Source organism: Eptatretus burgeri, chromosome 15 (genome assembly GCF_056783735.1).
Source record: "Eptatretus burgeri isolate ZD-2024b chromosome 15, Ebu_testis_v1, whole genome shotgun sequence".
NCBI classification, from domain to species: Eukaryota; Metazoa; Chordata; class Myxini; order Myxiniformes; family Myxinidae; genus Eptatretus; species Eptatretus burgeri.
The window spans coordinates 57,074,522-57,092,734 of record NC_140975.1 but is presented as its reverse complement, the minus strand read 5'-3'; the positions used below and the strand labels follow the sequence as shown (position 1 = coordinate 57,092,734).

The window sequence follows — 18,213 nt, the reverse complement described above, 5'->3', positions numbered from 1 at the left end:
CTGCTTCAAAAACGGATCAAAAACGACACACGCCCACTTTTTGCCGTCCAATCGGTGAGCGAGGGGCGAATTGGCCCCGCCTCCAGAACGATCGATATATGCAAATTTGTGGATCAAAAAGCCTTCACGCCCACTTTTTCTCGGGCCAATGGGGAGCGAGGTGAAAGGTCAAAGGGAGGGGGTCAAAGGCGAAGTTACGGGGGGATAAAAGGACGGTGTTCGTCAGTCAGAGTGGGAACGAGAGAAGGAGCAGAACGCGGTCGGAGAGTCAAGAAGAGGAGAGTCGGAAGCAGAGGGTCAAGACTTCGCGGGCGGTGGAGCTGCTCGTCGTGTGCGTTGGAGTCGGAACGGAGGGGACGGAGCTGTGGAAAGGCGGCGACATCGGACGAAGGGGTGCTCGCGTCGGTGCCAGGAGCTGCACGCCCGAGGGAGGCCGGCAGCGCGACCTGGCCGAGGTGGAGACGCACACCAGGGATAATAAAGATCCTCTATACCCCGAGCATCAGCAACCCCCTCCTGTTTCCCCCCGCGCTGAGATAGTGCGACCAAGGGGGCCCCGTTCCCACCCCCTGCCAGGCACTGTCCACGAGGCCCGCGGAGAGAGGCGCCATCGCCGCTCCGCGTCTCATCACCAGACGGGTAGGCCCGACCCGGTCTCGGCCTCAGGCCTGCCTCATTCTTGAGGGTATTTCTTTTCCTTGGTTTTGGGTATGTGTTGTCAGCGCCGTCTGTGAAGTAGAATTGTATAAGTGTTGCCGTGTGCTCGGTAGTCGGTATTAGCTCTGCACTGTGTTTTCACTTTTATGTTTGCTTTTTGTGTAAATGGAATTGTGTTTTCTTTTTTGTGTGCATTTGGTGGAATTGTATTTGTGTGCTTTCCGTTCGTCGCGAATAAATGTGCTTTATTGTTGAACTGTTCTCCCGCTTCGCTTCGTCTTTTCCCCCATTGAACCCTCATCTTGCTTCACGTAAAGGGTTGGTAGTGGGCTGAGTACGCCCGATAATTAATCGAACCGTCGAGGTCGACGATAACACCGCTCGGTTATTCTGATAGTACGGAACGGGTCGCTTAAGTGGCCCGTGTCCGAAGTCGACCTGCGGCGAGGTGCGATCGCCCGGTCTACCCTCCGCGTGGGTACTTAGGTAGGTCGAATTTGGCGAGCAACCCTATCCCACGCGGGGGCTGATTGGCTCGATCGCGGTGAGACCGAAAGGTCCACCCGTGACTGGTTCCCGGCGTTAGTCCGAGAGGGTCACGACTGGATTGTCCGTCCGGTGGGCGACGTGCCGCGATTCGAGTTACGTGGCCGTCGCACGCCGGCGGGCGCGAAAACCGCAACACTGGTGTCAGGTCGTGCGATATAAATTCATCGCCCTCCTCGCGGCACTGGTATTGGAGAGCGGGACAACAGGCTCTCCTGTCTCCAGCGAAATTCACGGGAATCGGTCCAGGGGTGAGAGAAGCGACCCCCGATTCCCTCCAAATTACGAGCGAGCAAATTAACCCTTCACGAGAAGCAAGATGGCGTCTCAAGGCGAGCGGGAGCCGGGGGTATTAGAAATGTATATGTGTAATAATGTAGAGTCCATGGTCCAGGATGGAATCCCCGAGCAGGAAATGTTGATTGTGCAGGAACACGGACTCGCCCAACTGAACCCAGGGCCCGAGGTGGGTGCGGCAGCGGCCGCGGTGTATGACACCTTCCCCCCCCCTCTCCACCAAGACCCTTCTCCAACCCTTGCCGAAACGGCTCAGCTGAGTGCATCCAACATGGCCCAGCTATGCGCCATGCTGGCGGCAATGAACAAACAAATGAATGAAGTGAAAACGACGATGGATACAAATACAAACGAAATGAAAGGCATGAACGAAAAGATGGATACAAATACAAATGAAATGAAAAACGAAATGAACAAGCAAATGAATGAAGTGAAAACGACGATGGATGCGAATACACAGCAAATGAGAAAAGAAATGAAAGAACTACGGGGTGAGACGCAGAACATGGGCCGATGCCTGCAGGCGGGCATGAAGGCCGTGACCAGGGAGCTGGGAATGGCGACTCCACGTGTGGGAGCAAACGAGCTGGGTGGGGGTGCAACGGCTGACAGGCCCGCGGTGGAGGCGGGTGAAAAAATAATTCGTGGAACGTGTTGGGCGAGGGTCGTGACGATGACCGAAAGGGAAAAATTAAATGGGGAGACCAAAACGTGTGAGACGAGACACGAGGTGACGACAACAGAAATAATAGTTGAGACAAGGGAGGTAAAGGGTGAAGAGTTGGCAGAGACACGGGAGACAGAAAAAATAGAGGGAAGACTACACGATGAAGATGGGGTAAGTGACGCACACACACACACGGAGGTAGTGGAGGATAATGGGGGTGAGCTCGCGGAGCGTGCAGGGACCCGGTGTGAGCAGCTGGATGGCCTCCTCCAGGAACGAGGGGAGGGAGTATGCCTTGAGGCGAGTCACGACCAGGTGAGTTCGGTCGTGCTTTGCGAGGTTGAGGGGACGAGTGCTGTGGACGGGTGCACGGAGAGCTTGGGGGGTGTAGAGGCCCCGGAGACCCTTGTGGGGACACAAATCCCCAGTGTGGTTGTCCCTGTGTGTGTGGTGCAAGGCGTGAGTGCGTCCCCGTGTGTGGAAGCGACCCCGTGTGTGATTGGTGTTGTGGCGATGGTGCCGGAGTACGTGCTTCCCAGCACGCCGTGTGTGGATGAGGCACCGTGTGTGGAAGAGGCCGTGTGTGTGAGTGAAACGGCCAGTGTGGATGAGGCACCGCGGGTTAGTGCCCCCGCGTGTGTGGGTGAGGAACCGTGTGTGGATGAGGCACGGTGTGTGGATGAGGCACAGCGGTTGAGTGCCCTCGCGTGTGTGGGTGAGGCACCGCGGGTGAGTGCCCCCGCGTGTGTGGGTGAGGAACCGTGTGTGGATGAGGAACGGTGTGTGGATGAGGCACAGCGGTTGAGTGCCCTCGCGTGTGTGGGTGAGGCACCGCGGGTGAGTGCCCCCGCGCGAGTGAATGGAGCACCACGTGTGAGTAGTATGGTTTGTGTGAGTAGTGAGGCACGCGTGAGTGAACGGCCGTGTGCAAGGTCGCTGTGTGCCAGGGAGACCGTGTGTGTGAGAGAGCGGTATGAGAGGGAGATGTCGGTTGGCATGCGGGAGCACGCAGCCGCGTCTCCCCGTGTGAATGTGATGGTGTGGACTGTGTGCGTCGTGACACGCAGGTATGCGTGTGTGGAATGGCGACGACGGCGACATGGGAGGAACGAAAGCCGAGTAGCGGCTGTGGTTGTTTCGAGGACCGTGCCGGGTTCACCCAGCAGTGAGCACGCGGTTCGTGCTGTGCAACGCACGAGACCACCACGTGCTCGCTTGCGAGAGTGAAGTCCCGGTCCGGAAACGCACGCGGTGGATTTGCCGATCCCGCGGACGGACAAAGTTTAGGCAGGTAAATGGATTTGGACCGGACGGGTTCTCCACGCGATCGTGTGTGTTAAGCTCCAACGGGCAAAGCACATGTGTTCGCGTGGGGAACCCCTCGAGAAGTGGGGCTTGTGTTTTTTCTTTGCGCACGGTGACGTCATGGCTGCACGTGTGGTTGGAATCCGGCAGGAGGGGTATCTCTGCCGGATGGTCCCGTCCAAGGAGGGACGAGGAACACGTGCAGCTGCATGACGTCACGGGCAGGTGTAAAGTGCGCGAGCTCTGAGTTGCTGCGCAGGTGCTGCGCATGAAAAAAAAAAAAAAGGAGCAAGCCTCACTTTCGGGTGTACAGGATTCCTGGGCAAGGGGTGAAAGACCCCCTTACCTGGGCACAGGATGGAAACTAGTTAGGGGGAAGGGTTAGCTTAGTTAGACCGACTTCATGGGGCAGGGGTAAGACCTCATGGAGTCCGTGGAATGGATTAGTTAGAGGGATTGTAGCCAGATTTAGGTTGGGAAATAAAATGAATTATTTGGAGACATGGACAGACTTATGAATGTGTAGAGGGGACGTAGTTTAGCTACGTAGTGTTAAAAGGAACGTGCTACTAGTTTAAGGGACGACGTGGGAGCACGAGTTAGTTAGGGGAGGTAGTTAGAAGAATGGCAGAGTTCAGCGGTGAGTGTGTTGAAGAGTTGGTGAGTTGTGAGGTGAGTACTTGTTGAGTGAGTGAGGCCAGCGGGTCTGTGTGTGTGGAGTGAATGGGGAATGCATGGTGCGATGAGTGATTGGGGGGAGGAGTGACTCCCGCCCAAGGGACCCCGGGGTCAGTGTAGAGTGAGTTAGCTGGGTTAGTCAAATTAACAAAAATGGAGGTCGTTTTGTTGTTGGTGGGAATGTAGGCTCGAAACCCATTTGGAGGGGTGCAGGAGCCCTGTTGACGGGCTTGGGAGCGTGGCTGCGAAAGGTGAGTATCGCTGAGTGGGTACCCCGGGCACCAGGCTAGTCGGCCGCGGTAGGCCAAGGGCCCATGGGGGGCCGGGATAGAGTAGTGGGCACGGGTGCGCCTGCTTGGTGCGGGGGCCCGGGGCGCCATTAGCCGCGTGGGCAGTGTTGTGGGCACGGGTGACCCTCGGAAAGGGGCCCGGGAGGCCGGCCTGCCACGTGTGCGTTTCAGGGGAGGTGCCATGGGGGCACTCCCCGGTGTTAGGGAGCTGGTAGGCTCGGAGGCAGTGTAGTGCCCGGGGTGCCATAGCGGGAGATTCGGCAGAGGGTCGTGCCTGCCAAAGGGAGCCACGTGTCCCAGCCAGGAGACCGTGTGAGGGCACGGAGAGAAAATTGGGGGGCGAGGCCCGAAATTGTAAGGACACCAACACAGGCGACGGGAATCTGGGTTTATAGAACCAATAGTTTAAGCGAGAGGCGCTTGTTGAAAGCCCCGGGGTAGTTTAAGAGTTAATGGTTAGGGTAGATTAGGAGATGTACCCCTCCGCACCATCCATCCCCTCGCTGTCGTTGTGGGCCGCTGGACCCACTTGGTGTTAAGATCGCCGAACTCTGGGGAGGCCATTCTGAGGCTTGAATTGGGCCTCGACACAGGACGTTAGCTCTCCCTTATTCCCCTCCGGGAAGGGAACGTAGGGGTTGGGAGTAGGCTAGGTGACAGGATAGGTTAGCCGAACAAGGACGATAAAGGGGGTTAGGGGACGATTTATAGTGGGGAAGTAAAAATAAAAACAAAAAAAAAAATAAGTTGGGGCTAAGTTGGTTTTTCACAAATTAAGGGAGTGGGTATGTACAGTGACAGGCAAAGGCGATAGGTTGGGAGGGAGACAGGTAGGTAGGTCCGAGCCCGCCTTCCAAGTGGCCAGCACCACCGCACTCCCTCCACCAACCTCCACTGAACGGCAAAGGCTGGCCACTTCATCGGCTGGCCGTGTTTTGCTTCAAGGCGGAGGCCGGCCAAGTTCATCGGCAGCTGTGTGCTGCAAGGCCTGTGCCGGCCAGTTCATCTGCTGGCTGTTTTTCTTCGAGGCCTGTGCCGGCCAGTTCATCTGCCGGCTGTGTTTGCCTGCAACGGTCTTCTTCTGCCGGCTGTGTTTGCCTGCAGCGGCCTTCTTCTGCGGGCTGTGTTTGCCTGCTGCCTTTGCCATGCCATGCCCACTGCCCATGTTCACCAGCCCCGTTCAATTTTGCTTTGCCCCCCCCCCTGTTCATTGCCATGTGCGCCAGGATCGTAAAAGCAACAGTTTGCAAGCTGCGAGAACTGCCCCGTTGGCAGCTACAACACGGGCCTGCAGTGGCGGCCCGTGCACCGTGTTTGCGTCCATCCATTCATGCATCCATTCGTTGTGCTCATTGCGTGTGCCACTTGAGCTGGCACGGAGACTGCGTTTGTGCAGCCCATGCACCGTTGTGGTTCACTGCGTTCAGTTCAAAAGGGAAGGCCTTGGACTGCGTGTGAGCAGCCAGCCACGTTCCCTGTGACCTGCATTGTTTGAGCCAGAGACTGCATGTGGGCAGCCTGGCTCCCTGCTAACTGCTTTCTTTTGCAGAGTTCAATGATCCTGGGCCATGGTTTAGTGTAAGATTTGTAAGTTAAGGTAAGATGTACTGTACATATGAGTGCGCCCCCGGCATGTTTGTCTTAGCGCCGGCAATTTTATTTAAGTCGTCCGTGTGAGTGAGTTTGTTTAGGTAGTTACGCAGCCCTCAGGTTATTTATTTTGGGGACACGAATACCATGAATGTCGCACTCAGGGATCCGTAGGTAAAGTGTACTAGGGGAAAACTACACATGATGGCACACGAAAATTTGACGACTCGGGACGAGTCTGTAAAAAGGGGAGGGGGTAGTGTTGTGGTTGACCAAATTCGCAAACCACCATTCAGGTCCCTTAGGTGAGGTATCTCGGTAAGTGCATGTGTAGTTAGGCCCAAACCCGTTGTCTAGTGGGAATACATGTCATTTATACGTGCTGCGACTCTTCAGGATAGCCGTTTTTCTTTTACTATCTTTATTTTGGACCAACCGCCATGATCACAACCACAACAACAACCACCAACCACAACGCCGCTTCACCACAACCGCCACGACCTTTACCGTCACAACTCGCCACCATCGCATCACCGTCATCTCGCGCCACTCATGGGCACCGATGCTGGACTCGTGTAGGGCGCACGTTGAACAGCGTGTACAAAATCACGGATTTTCTGCTTCAAAAACGGATCAAAAACGACACACGCCCACTTTTTGCCGTCCAATCGGTGAGCGAGGGGCGAATTGGCCCCGCCTCCAGAACGATCGATATATGCAAATTTGTGGATCAAAAAGCCTTCACGCCCACTTTTTCTCGGGCCAATGGGGAGCGAGGTGAAAGGTCAAAGGGAGGGGGTCAAAGGCGAAGTTACGGGGGGATAAAAGGACGGTGTTCGTCAGTCAGAGTGGGAACGAGAGAAGGAGCAGAACGCGGTCGGAGAGTCAAGAAGAGGAGAGTCGGAAGCAGAGGGTCAAGACTTCGCGGGCGGTGGAGCTGCTCGTCGTGTGCGTTGGAGTCGGAACGGAGGGGACGGAGCTGTGGAAAGGCGGCGACATCGGACGAGGGGGTGCTCGCGTCGGTGCCAGGAGCTGCACGCCCGAGGGAGGCCGGCAGCGCGACCTGGCCGAGGTGGAGACGCACACCAGGGATAATAAAGATCCTCTATACCCCGAGCATCAGCAACCCCCTCCTGTTTCCCCCCGCGCTGAGATAGTGCGACCAAGGGGGCCCCGTTCCCACCCCCTGCCAGGCACTGTCCACGAGGCCCGCGGAGAGAGGCGCCATCGCCGCTCCGCGTCTCATCACCAGACGGGTAGGCCCGACCCGGTCTCGGCCTCAGGCCTGCCTCATTCTTGAGGGTATTTCTTTTCCTTGGTTTTGGGTATGTGTTGTCGGCGCCGTCTGTGAAGTAGAATTGTATAAGTGTTGCCGTGTGCTCGGTAGTCGGTATTAGCTCTGCACTGTGTTTTCACTTTTATGTTTGCTTTTTGTGTAAATGGAATTGTGTTTTCTTTTTTTTGTGTGCATTTGGTGGAATTGTATTTGTGTGCTTTCCGTTCGTCGCGAATAAATGTGCTTTATTGTTGAACTGTTCTCCCGCTTCGCTTCGTCTTTTCCCCCATTGAACCCTCATCTTGCTTCACGTAAAGGGTTGGTAGTGGGCTGAGTACGCCCGATAATTAATCGAACCGTCGAGGTCGACGATAACACCGCTCGGTTATTCTGATAGTACGGAACGGGTCGCTTAAGTGGCCCGTGTCCGAAGTCGACCTGCGGCGAGGTGCGATCGCCCGGTCTACCCTCCGCGTGGGTACTTAGGTAGGTCGAATTTGGCGAGCAACCCTATCCCACGCGGGGGCTGATTGACTCGATCGCGGTGAGACCGAAAGGTCCACCCGTGACTGGTTCCCGGCGTTAGTCCGAGAGGGTCACGACTGGATTGTCCGTCCGGTGGGCGACGTGCCGCGATTCGAGTTACGTGGCCGTCGCACGCCGGCGGGCGCGAAAACCGCAACTATATATATATATATATATATATATATATATATATATATATATATATATATATATATATATATATATATATATATATATATATATATATATATATATATATATCACAGTAGATCTGGGCTTGGGTCCATTAGTCTGTGGGGGAAGCGATAAGCATGGGATGTCTCAAGGATGTCAGGATTCCTCCAGATTTCTTTCAGTCTAATTTTAAACAGCAGCAGCGACAATTTAAAAATGTAATCATACGTGTTTGTGGTTTATACAGTAATATTTTTTTTACTTCTGGTGAAGGTGCTCCACGAAACGCTACGATAAGCTATGCCGAAACGCTACACATTAACACGGAGTTTGTCCGAAGAGGAAAATACCCCTTTGGGAGGGGGGATATTATTAGTATTATAATATTGTTTTGAAATAACATTAATAGTATGCTATTATCATGAATGTTATTATTACTTTTGTTATTAGGAGTGTTGGAAAAATGCCATGATTAGCTATCTTAACAGGGATATACAACTTAACACGGATTTCGCACAAGGCGGAAAAACCACTTGGGTTGGGGGGGGCAAATGAAGTCACTTCAACCTCCATCATGTGACCCTTAGTCCTCCTGTCAAGTTTGGTCGAGATTGAATAAGACACGACTGAATGTATCACGGTCAAAGAAACAGTCAGACAGACAAACAGACACCAAATTGCATATTTTAATATGATGCAGAGAGCCACACATCAAGCAAAGTTATTGATGACTTGTATGCACGGTTATCATAATTATCCACAAGCTTTTTTTTTGCTGATTTTGAGCTCTTGGGACTGTGGGCGACGGAGTCAGTAATGGCAGCAATATTATTGGGTGATCTTAGTGATTTCGGACGGCCAGAGTGGCCGCCTCCGTTTGGTTAGTTTATATTCAAGACTGTGCCATTGCTGACGAAAGCTTTTCACAAACCTTTGGATTTGAGACCTGCTGGGTGCTTTCCTTGTTGCGAAATGTGCACAGAACAGGCTCCTCGTCTCTGTGGCAACGGATTCATCCGCAGATGGTTGTCTACACAAAATGGCTTTTCTTGAGGTGTCTACAACATGATGTGTGAATGTCACAGATTCAACTGGAATGGCACTTGGTCGAGGGCTTACCTCTGCCAGGCTGAATGGTTGACGTTTTGTATCCCACTGATAGGCTGGATGTGGATTCGGACCTGAAACAAAATCGAATCAGCTTCTTCTCATCACATAACCAACGTATCCACCTAGTTTTGTCATAATCTGTTCACAACGTTTTGAGATAGTGTTTTAAATTGTTTTTGGCCCCGTTTCTCAATGGTGGAGAATCGCTTGGAAATGAAAAAAAAATTCTCGCATCTGGATCCAGATTCGGATCTTTTCCAAAATACAAGTGATCCGCCATGTTCACCACACCAAACATGTCCACCAAGGTTCGTCCGAATCCATCCACAACTTTTGAGATATCCTGCTTTTTATCAATTTCAGCCCGATTCAGAGACAAACAAACAGACAGACAGACAAACAGGGGTGAAAACACAACCTCCATCCACCTTAGGTGGTGGAGGTACTAAACTTGGTGGATACCCTCTCCCTTAACCCAGTTCAGACCTCCTAAAAATGAAAAATGAAAGAGATTGAATGAAAAGTGTGAGGGTTATTAAACTTTTCCCAGGGCCAACTTTTTGGGGGTCACCACCCTGTACTATGATGATCCACACGAAATCGATGCTTATCCATGCAGCCCTGCAGGTCGACATAGCGTTGAGCGTAAAACACAAGTGCAGCAGCGAAGTTGTCGAAAGATGACCAGGCCGAAGCATGTAGGCAAGAAACTGATAAACAATCGGGTTTAACTTTAATGTCAGGCCTTGCTGTAGGCGCTGCCAACAAACTTACTTCTGCCCTGCAGCAAGTGTCACATGAAGGGACGCCTTTGTTTTATGTTCGCAATTTTGTCATTCATTTTACCTTGCCACGAACAGCTAGCAACACGCCCGGGCTAGTTAGTCGTGGAAGCATCCATTGAGACAGTTATATGGCCCAACATGGAACACAGGATTTGATATTGTACCATCATTTTGCACCGCAATTCAATTCTTCCTTTTAATTCCATGTTTATCTGTGACCGTCCCTCCCTTTAACTCCGCTCGTGTATATATATATATATATATATATATATATATATATATATATATATATATATATATATATATATATATATATATATATATATATATATATATATTAAAGTTTACTCGATGATGTTACGTTTTTCGGTCAAAAGGGTTGACCTCCCACCCCACATTTTCTGGGAAAGGGATGTTGGGTGGCGGTAAGAGGGGGTCACTGATTTATTAGCAACATACAGCCTTGAGAGCCTAAAAGAGGGGGGGGGGAATAGACAACCTCTATTTTTCTTCCCTCCTCTGCTTTTTTTGCTCTTATTTTTGTTGTCCCTCCCCTCTTCAGTCAAACACCACCATGGTTATGCAGCCACAAAGCCTCCTTTGCTGCATCAACATCGCTCGTATGATGTAACCATCAATTCCAGTCCCCAGGCCCAACGTCCATGTCGGGGTGACTTGAGGAGCCACAATACATCACTTCGAGTCAACACCGATGAAAACATTGGCACGGCATCAATGGACGCTCACTAAATCTCAGGTGCTGTTACAGACAAAGCCAGGTTAATCATCAAAGTAATGCATTTGTCCTCTTTTTAAGAGACATTAATTTTGTTGCAAACGGATGAAACCTTTCAACATGGCCCGCCCAGGACCTCAAGCCACATTCGCACTAAAAATGCCGGCATTTAAATGCCGCCATTTTCCAACGCATTGCGATTGCATGTGTAAGTTCCTCCTGCCACTTGCTGCACCACTCTAAGAGTCATGTGACTGTTTTACCACTTTTACCCACCAATCATCGTTTTTCTTTCTGGGTGCTTTTCCCCCTTTTTTGGGGCCTGGTTTCAGAAGGAGAAAAGACGATTTGTTTTTATTTCTCGGCCGATCTTCATGGAGGGAGAATGACGTCACTTGGGACAAAGGAAAGGACAATGTGAAGAGGTCGGAAGGGCTCATGGCCTTGCAGGAAGCTCAATTCTAGTTCCCACCGATTTGCAGGAAGCTCAATTCTAGTTCCCACCGAATTGGAGATATACTAGCGAAATATCACTTTTTCTGGGACGTCTCTTTCGCGATGTGGTTGTGGATCACCCCAATATTTCACCATACTTGTGCTCATCAGAAGTGTTCTTCTTGTACTCATGGACATTCCATGTCTTCCATGAGGAGTTTGCTCCGAAGCCTCAGATTTTTTTATCCCGGACTTTTTGCCATTTGTTTCGTTTTCTCCATGACGCTCGCTGTTTGTTTCATGTTGTGATTCCTGAGTGGAGAGGGGTTTTTTTTTTTTTTTTAAAGAACTTGAAGTCGAATTTTCATGAGTGGATGGTTATGTTTTCACCGCTGTTTGTCGTCTGTCCGTTTGTTTGTCTAGCTCTGAGCAGGATATCTCAAACAGTTATAGACGGATTCAGACTAAATTTGGTGGACAGGTTGGATGTGTGACAAGGACGAATTGATCCGATTTTGGTGAAGATCCTGAAATGAGAAATTTTTTTTTCATTTAAATGATTTTTCACCATTGAGAGATGGAGCCAAAAAACGATACATATCATGAAATATCAAAAAGTTGTGGAGGGGTAATGACAAAACTAGGTGGTTGAGTTGGCTGGAGGTAACGCGAACAAGCCGATTCGATTTTGTTTCAAGTCTAGATCCAGATCCGGCCCATCAATGCGATACATAATGTAAATTGTTCAGCCTGGCAGATGTATCCGCTCTACCGAGTGCCGTTCTCGATCCAACCGTTCTTCAATCCACATAATAAATGGTGTAGGAATTGTGTTGATCATTTTCGTAATTTCTACAATGCAATGCCAGCAATGGTTTCATCCACCATTCACATCAAAGCGATGTCAGCAAATGAGCCATTTTGCTGGAAGCTGGTGCGATGTGAATGGGGGCCTGGGTGTCAGCAACAGGTTTGCTTCAACTCGATTCGAACCCTGGCTTTCCGAACGACTTGTTGCGCCCTTTTTGTTCTTCCTCTTCTTGTACAACTTGCCTTTAAGCGACAAAACACGAATCTCAACTTCTACTCATATGATAAATAGTTTGTCATCTCATCTGTGGTGACAGTGCCCTGTGGAGACAAACCAGACACCAGGCAAGGTCAATGTCACCTCAAAAACACTACACATGGTTTCCAAGTGACGTGATTCAATACGGGGTGCTTTGAGAAGCTCGACGCTGCATCTCCAGGCGGTTTCCTCTCACTCCCGAACGCAACCATTCACTCAATCAATCACATGTTTTCATGGGAAACACGCTTCATGCGGTTGTGTAGATACATGTCCATTTAGATGCCTTAACGTTGAACATCTCCTGATTCTCATTAAGCAACAACACCACCACCACCAGCATCAGCAATACCAGCAGCAGCAGCAGCAGCATCCTCTGCGCTCTCTTGGCTCTGTCCCTCCTCGGTGTCTACAGGGCCCATATGGTCTACCAGTAATGATCTTCTTGTTAAACTCCCAAAAACCCAGGCTCACTGCTCACCTCCACTCATTTGTTCCTCTATTTTCGTTTGTTACTTTATTGGTTGATTTGTTCCTTTTCTGTCTCATCCCCACTTTCCCTTTCCTCTTCTTGCAGTGTTTCATTCACCCTGTTTGCAGCTTGTTCAACCCCACGTGTCCTTATCCTCCTCCCCTGCATTTGTATGCAGCCTGTGGCTGCTGGTTGCATCATTTTCTGGAAGTGCTGCTGACACAGTCCCCCCTGTTCCCAGTAAGCTGGTACTCCTTTTGCCTACCTCGGAAGGATGACAAGCTGAGTCAACCCACCTGGTGTTATTTAACAGCATGACAGGGGCTCAAACTCAAGACTCTAAGATCTTAAGCCAGCCACCTTAACTGTTAAGCCAACACCAGGCTTATGGAAGAAGTCAATAGGCCCACGAAAGCCTGTGCAATGGTTGCCAAGATGGCTGTTTGTCTGTGTTCTATCCTTTTTTTAAATGCTGACCGTCAAGCAAGGAAGTAGCACGTACAATTTTAAAAGTCTTTGGTGGATGACTCGAACAGCTGATCTCCCAGACTCAGAGTAGACGCTCTAACCATTACGCCACCGAGTCTGGTAAATCCTTATACAATGAAAAATAAATGAACATCGGCATTTGTTGGACAATTGTGAGAACCTCGTTCATATAGAAATCTTCGAACGTCCCTCGCACTATCCCTTCCAAAGAATTACTCGCAACGCCTCACTTAGGAAGCACCATGGTGTCAGTTTGTGGTCGGATCTAGCTTTTTCCAAAGGTGGACAACTCAGGGGTGAGCATGTTACCTCTGAACTATCCTGTCAGCTTGCACGTGCATCAACTCCCTAATGGTTGCCTCAAATTCGAAGCGCACACAACAAACTTTCTACGGGCCTGTTCCATTTATTCAATCACTGCAGCAGGAAGCCGAGGATGGACTGTGCCTGTGCCCATAAATGTTTGTAACAGCCCAAAGCCCCCACCTTTCCGTCCTCCATAACCTCCATGTCCCACACACCCTTTCACTTCCTCCACGTTGTTTGTGAATGGTTACACACAGACCCGCACCTGTTTCCGCAACAGGAAAACTTTCTCCGCAGTCTGAGATGGCGAAAGGCTGCGTGTGAGTCCGAATATTTACCATGGAGCCGAGCCGGGAAGGCTGCGAGGCAAATGGCCCAGTAAAATTCCTCAAGCACTCACATGATCGACAGAAACTTCCACATTCTGTCCGTTGGTGAAAAGAATGTCCCGCTAAGTCACCAATAAGGTCTCAAGTATTCCATATGTCGAGTGAACGGTTTTTCAGTGTTGAACCATTTTGGAACAATCCTTCGCCTCCTTTAACTGTTCTCACTCTCAATATCATGGGAATTCACCTTAAATTGAATTTTAAATTTCCATGTCTTTATATATTTATTTATTTTGGAATACAGGTTTTCGTAGATATTTACAAGCCATTTGGTCGTGGTCGTGCGTAACCTCCTGCTTTGTCATTGCAGAGTTTGAACCCACATTGGAAACTGAATTCCAAAATGGCTGTCGAGATGTGAAAAAGGATGGCAAATAGCATTCCAAGACAATGGCTGTTGTGTTGGATCATTCATGTAACGCCTCTGCAACTGTCGAGTTCAGCAGGAACCATTTGTGTTGAGCACAGCGATCTGAGGCTCACGGAGGAGCTTCAAGATGTAGACGTGTAAGTCTGGACATCAGCATGCCCCCTTTACATGAATTGCAAGAGCATTAGTAAACTACGGACGAACCCGTCAGGTACGTGGGACACTCGTACACGAGTTACCCGCACCACGTATGATCGGTGGTTCATATTGGAGCTTTAACAGAACAAGACAAGTTGTTCCACAACTTAGGACAGACAATCTAATAATAATATGGATTGATCAAATTTGATTGATAGGTCGGATCTGGATTCGGACGTGAACCAAAATCGAATCGGCTTGTTCTGGTCACCTAATCAAATCATCCACCAAGTTTCGTCCGAATCCATCTGCAACCTTTTGAGATATTACGCTCACGGACAAACAAACGGACAGACAAACAGACAGACAAAACAGGTGTGAAAACATAACCTCCGCCCACCTTCGGTGGCACAGGTAATAAAGTGTTTGGAGGAGCACTCATAAAAATTTATATTCATATCTGAACTGTAATCAAGTTCAGATATCCACAAAAGGGTGAACATCTTCAACCATCGGTCTTTAAACCGACATGACGCGGCAAATGAAAAAAACGTTACTGATGAGGTAACCAGCCACAACCTTTCATGATGACTCTTAAGATCGTACTTGTGTGTCGTGGCAGAATTCTTCTCCACAAATTAGCCAGTCTGGTATGGCATCGAGGAGATATGTGTTGAGGCTGACGGGGAGACAGGCACCCACTTGCCCTGGAGGGTAAACAGGTGCTTCTGCAAGTTGAGGCAGGAGATGCAGGGATTTTTTCTTTTTTTTTGAGCAACACTCATCAATTATTTCCACCAGGAGTACATGCCTGGAAAATAAATGGGGGGGGGGGGGGAAACACAACGTATGAATGCAAAAGGGTGATGTTCAAGATAATCGTGGATCTCTAACACAGTTGGAAAAAAAAGAAGTGGTTTTCGGTGTTCATTTGAAAAGGCAAAAAAGCTTATATCAACAACCGCTATTGCATAGCTGCTTCAGATTTAAGCCTCGTTAGCAAGACAAAGCACTTATTCAGTTCAGAGACAGACAGCCAGGGGCAACATCACTCACTGCCAACTTGGTTAACATCAAAAGCTGATCTGCAACTTGGAGCGCAACATCAAAATCGGAGATAGCATCAACTTTTTGGTCTATCTCTCCAGTTAGACCACTTTGGCAGCCCCTCTGATGGAATACTCGACACGCTTTAAAACCCCCCCCCCCCCATCATCCCTGGGAGCTCCGTTACACGACCATCGACGACGAGTATGACCCACGCAGGGTTGACCTCCTATTCAAAATGGCCTCCAAAATCAGGTGGCTTTCCATTCTCAGCCATGCCAGGTCATTCTTTGACGATTGTAAGCTTTCTCATGGCAAACAAAGCCTTTACGACATCCTGTGGCAAACAACACAGAAACAGAGAGGGGATATAATGTCGTCAAGCGGAGTTACGATTTGGATTTTGCTCAAAGCTTCTTTGCGACATCACTTCTCGATGCCGTGCTAGCCAGGGATATATCATTTTTTAAGTCTGTTCCACTGCTTGTGAAGTTATGGAGGAATAAACTCGTGCTCTGACTTAGTGAAAGCACCGCCCAAGCCGTCTCCCCGTCCACCACATGTGCTGCTTGAATGCTCATGCGTTTTGTCCGACCTCCATGGAAATACCACTGGAGCTGTGTGGCACGTACGACTCTACGAGTATAATTTCCCAGCTCAAAGGAGCACTTCTGCATGCAGGATGGGACCTGCCCTGCCATAAGTCACTTTCAATCAACGGCTTGACTTATCTGCAGATCCCTGGTCCGATGAAAACTTCCGTTTGGGGATAATTTTGAATTCCTTCCTCACTGGGACGTGACTGTTCTCGTGTTTACAGCAATATAGCCAAAACCACATTTGTTTTCCTCGGAATGATGCGTCTTCTCTGTGAGAGTAACCAAATACGATCGCGGTCATAATTCTAGCTGGGTTGTTTTTCTTTCGAGTGAGATTTACAAAGCAGTCAAGGCCATGCTGTAATGTCACCATCATGGTTGCCCTTTGTAACCGAAGACAGCCGTTGATATGTGACATCCGAACAACCTGGTAATTTGAATATATTTATAGTGGAGGAGATAACCACACTGAGATAGCAAGCAGTGTAACTTGGTGTTTTGGGGCGATAACTAACGTACCCTTCATGAAAGGAGATGTCAGATCTTTCATTTCTTCCATTTACCAGTGCTGGCAGACGCGCCATCCATCTTGAGGTCCTTCCGATGGACAGCGCAGACATTGGTGCCTAGCTCTTCATAAGAAACCACAGGATGGCAAGTTCATAGCTGGGTTCAGGATTCAAACCCAGGCTCGATAGCTTTGAGGCCAGTGTACATACCTCTCAGCCTCGGTTTACCAATTTGCCTTGGCAGCATTAACCACAGGAGGAATTTGAAAGATAAGAGAAGTTAATGGGAGCATCAGAGAAGTTGTGGAAATCCCACAGTAGAACACCCAGATTCTGGAAAACTCCGCTTGGCCAGTCCAGTCTGCATGCACCTTCTAATGTTGACTCACGGTTGCTAATGATTCGCAAAGACTGTAAAATGGATTTTTCTTTTTCGACCTTTTCTTCTTTCTTTTTCTCTTTCGTTGCTTCTTTCTGCAGCTGTTAACTGCAGCATAATTTCCTCTTCCCATTCTTTCCTTCACTCCGACCTCTGCTTGCTTTATCCTTCGCCAGCAAACATAGTAAAGGTGTGTCTGGCACGTCTGTCTGGCATGTTTTTGTGCGTCTGGCACCATTGCTGATGTGGTGTTCCTAAGCTGTTAAAGTGTAACAGTGTGCAGTAGGTATATACTGTAATCGTCGCCTTGGACAGAAGGGCCAACCAACAATTCCAACACCATAAATTAACCGGTTTCCTTTGCCAATGAAATGAGGTTTGAAACGCTTTTCTCAGGGAAATAATGATGTAAAGGTACCTTGTCCCTTGTGGGTTGTGGTCCGTGATGCTGCTCTGTGGAAGGCAACACATGTAGTCGTACGCACAGGAGGCTGGAAATGTAGATAAAAGACAGCCACCTGCGTCAGAACATATAGCCATTGATTAGGAGACTTCTTTTTGATTATATTTATATGAAAAATAAATTGTTTAAAGTACAAGATGATGGATTAACAAAGCAATTAAAACTTTTTAAAGTTGACATGTTTAAAGTAAACAACACTCCAAAACCCTGGAATTCCCATCCATTCAATCCAGACATGTTTATGCAGAAACTCTCTCTGCAGAGAAGGGTTTCATTAGTTTGGTGGACGTTAAAGGTACCACGGTATCCTTCGAGAAGATGAGGCGAGCCATCGCCGGCATCCTGAACAAACTCAGAATGCCTGAACACTTGGTCGATTATCCTCTGTCGGATTGGCAGTCCGTCCAGGATTGTAACTCCAACAAAGAAACGACTTCAGAAGAACCGGACACTGAATCTCGAGAGCATGGTAGATGATGATGATGATGATGATGATGATGATGATGATGATGATGATGCCATAAGTGTTTGTCCATTTTTCTTTCTTCGGAGAACCGCTCTCCTTATTTACAGAACTTTTACACAATCCAAGCATTTCCTGCTCCGAGTCCCTCCGTAGATGTCCTTATACCCCTCGGGAGGCATCAGGATCTCCTCAAAACAACAGCCACGGTCGTGAGGACCAATCGTAACAAACACACCAGTCGTAAAGGTTCTTCATGACTGAGGATTAACCCCGGACAGGTCATCACATTGTCTTAAGGGTGTTGCCGAAGCAGCCCCGGCCTCGCAAGGATTCCACCCAATGGTTTTGTCATTACCCACTCAGTGGGGTACCAGATCACAATGGACGAACGAGCTCAGTCTGTAGAACCAATCCAGAAACACTTTTGTGTATAATAGTCGAGATTT

At 49.3% G+C, this 18,213-nt stretch overlaps 1 protein-coding gene across 1 annotated transcript in view; it reads right to left on the bottom strand.

Moving 5' to 3' along the window:
* Positions 1-18,213, bottom strand: part of LOC147012245 (uncharacterized) — a 230,076-nt gene that overhangs the window by 82,957 nt on the left and 128,906 nt on the right. The window contains exons 4-5 of the mRNA XM_085856135.1: positions 17,257-17,356; positions 14,911-15,115 (exon numbers count right to left, since the gene is read on the bottom strand). Coding sequence (XP_085712261.1) covers positions 14,911-15,115; positions 17,257-17,356 — 305 coding nt within the window. The remainder of the gene's footprint in view (positions 1-14,910; positions 15,116-17,256; positions 17,357-18,213) is intronic.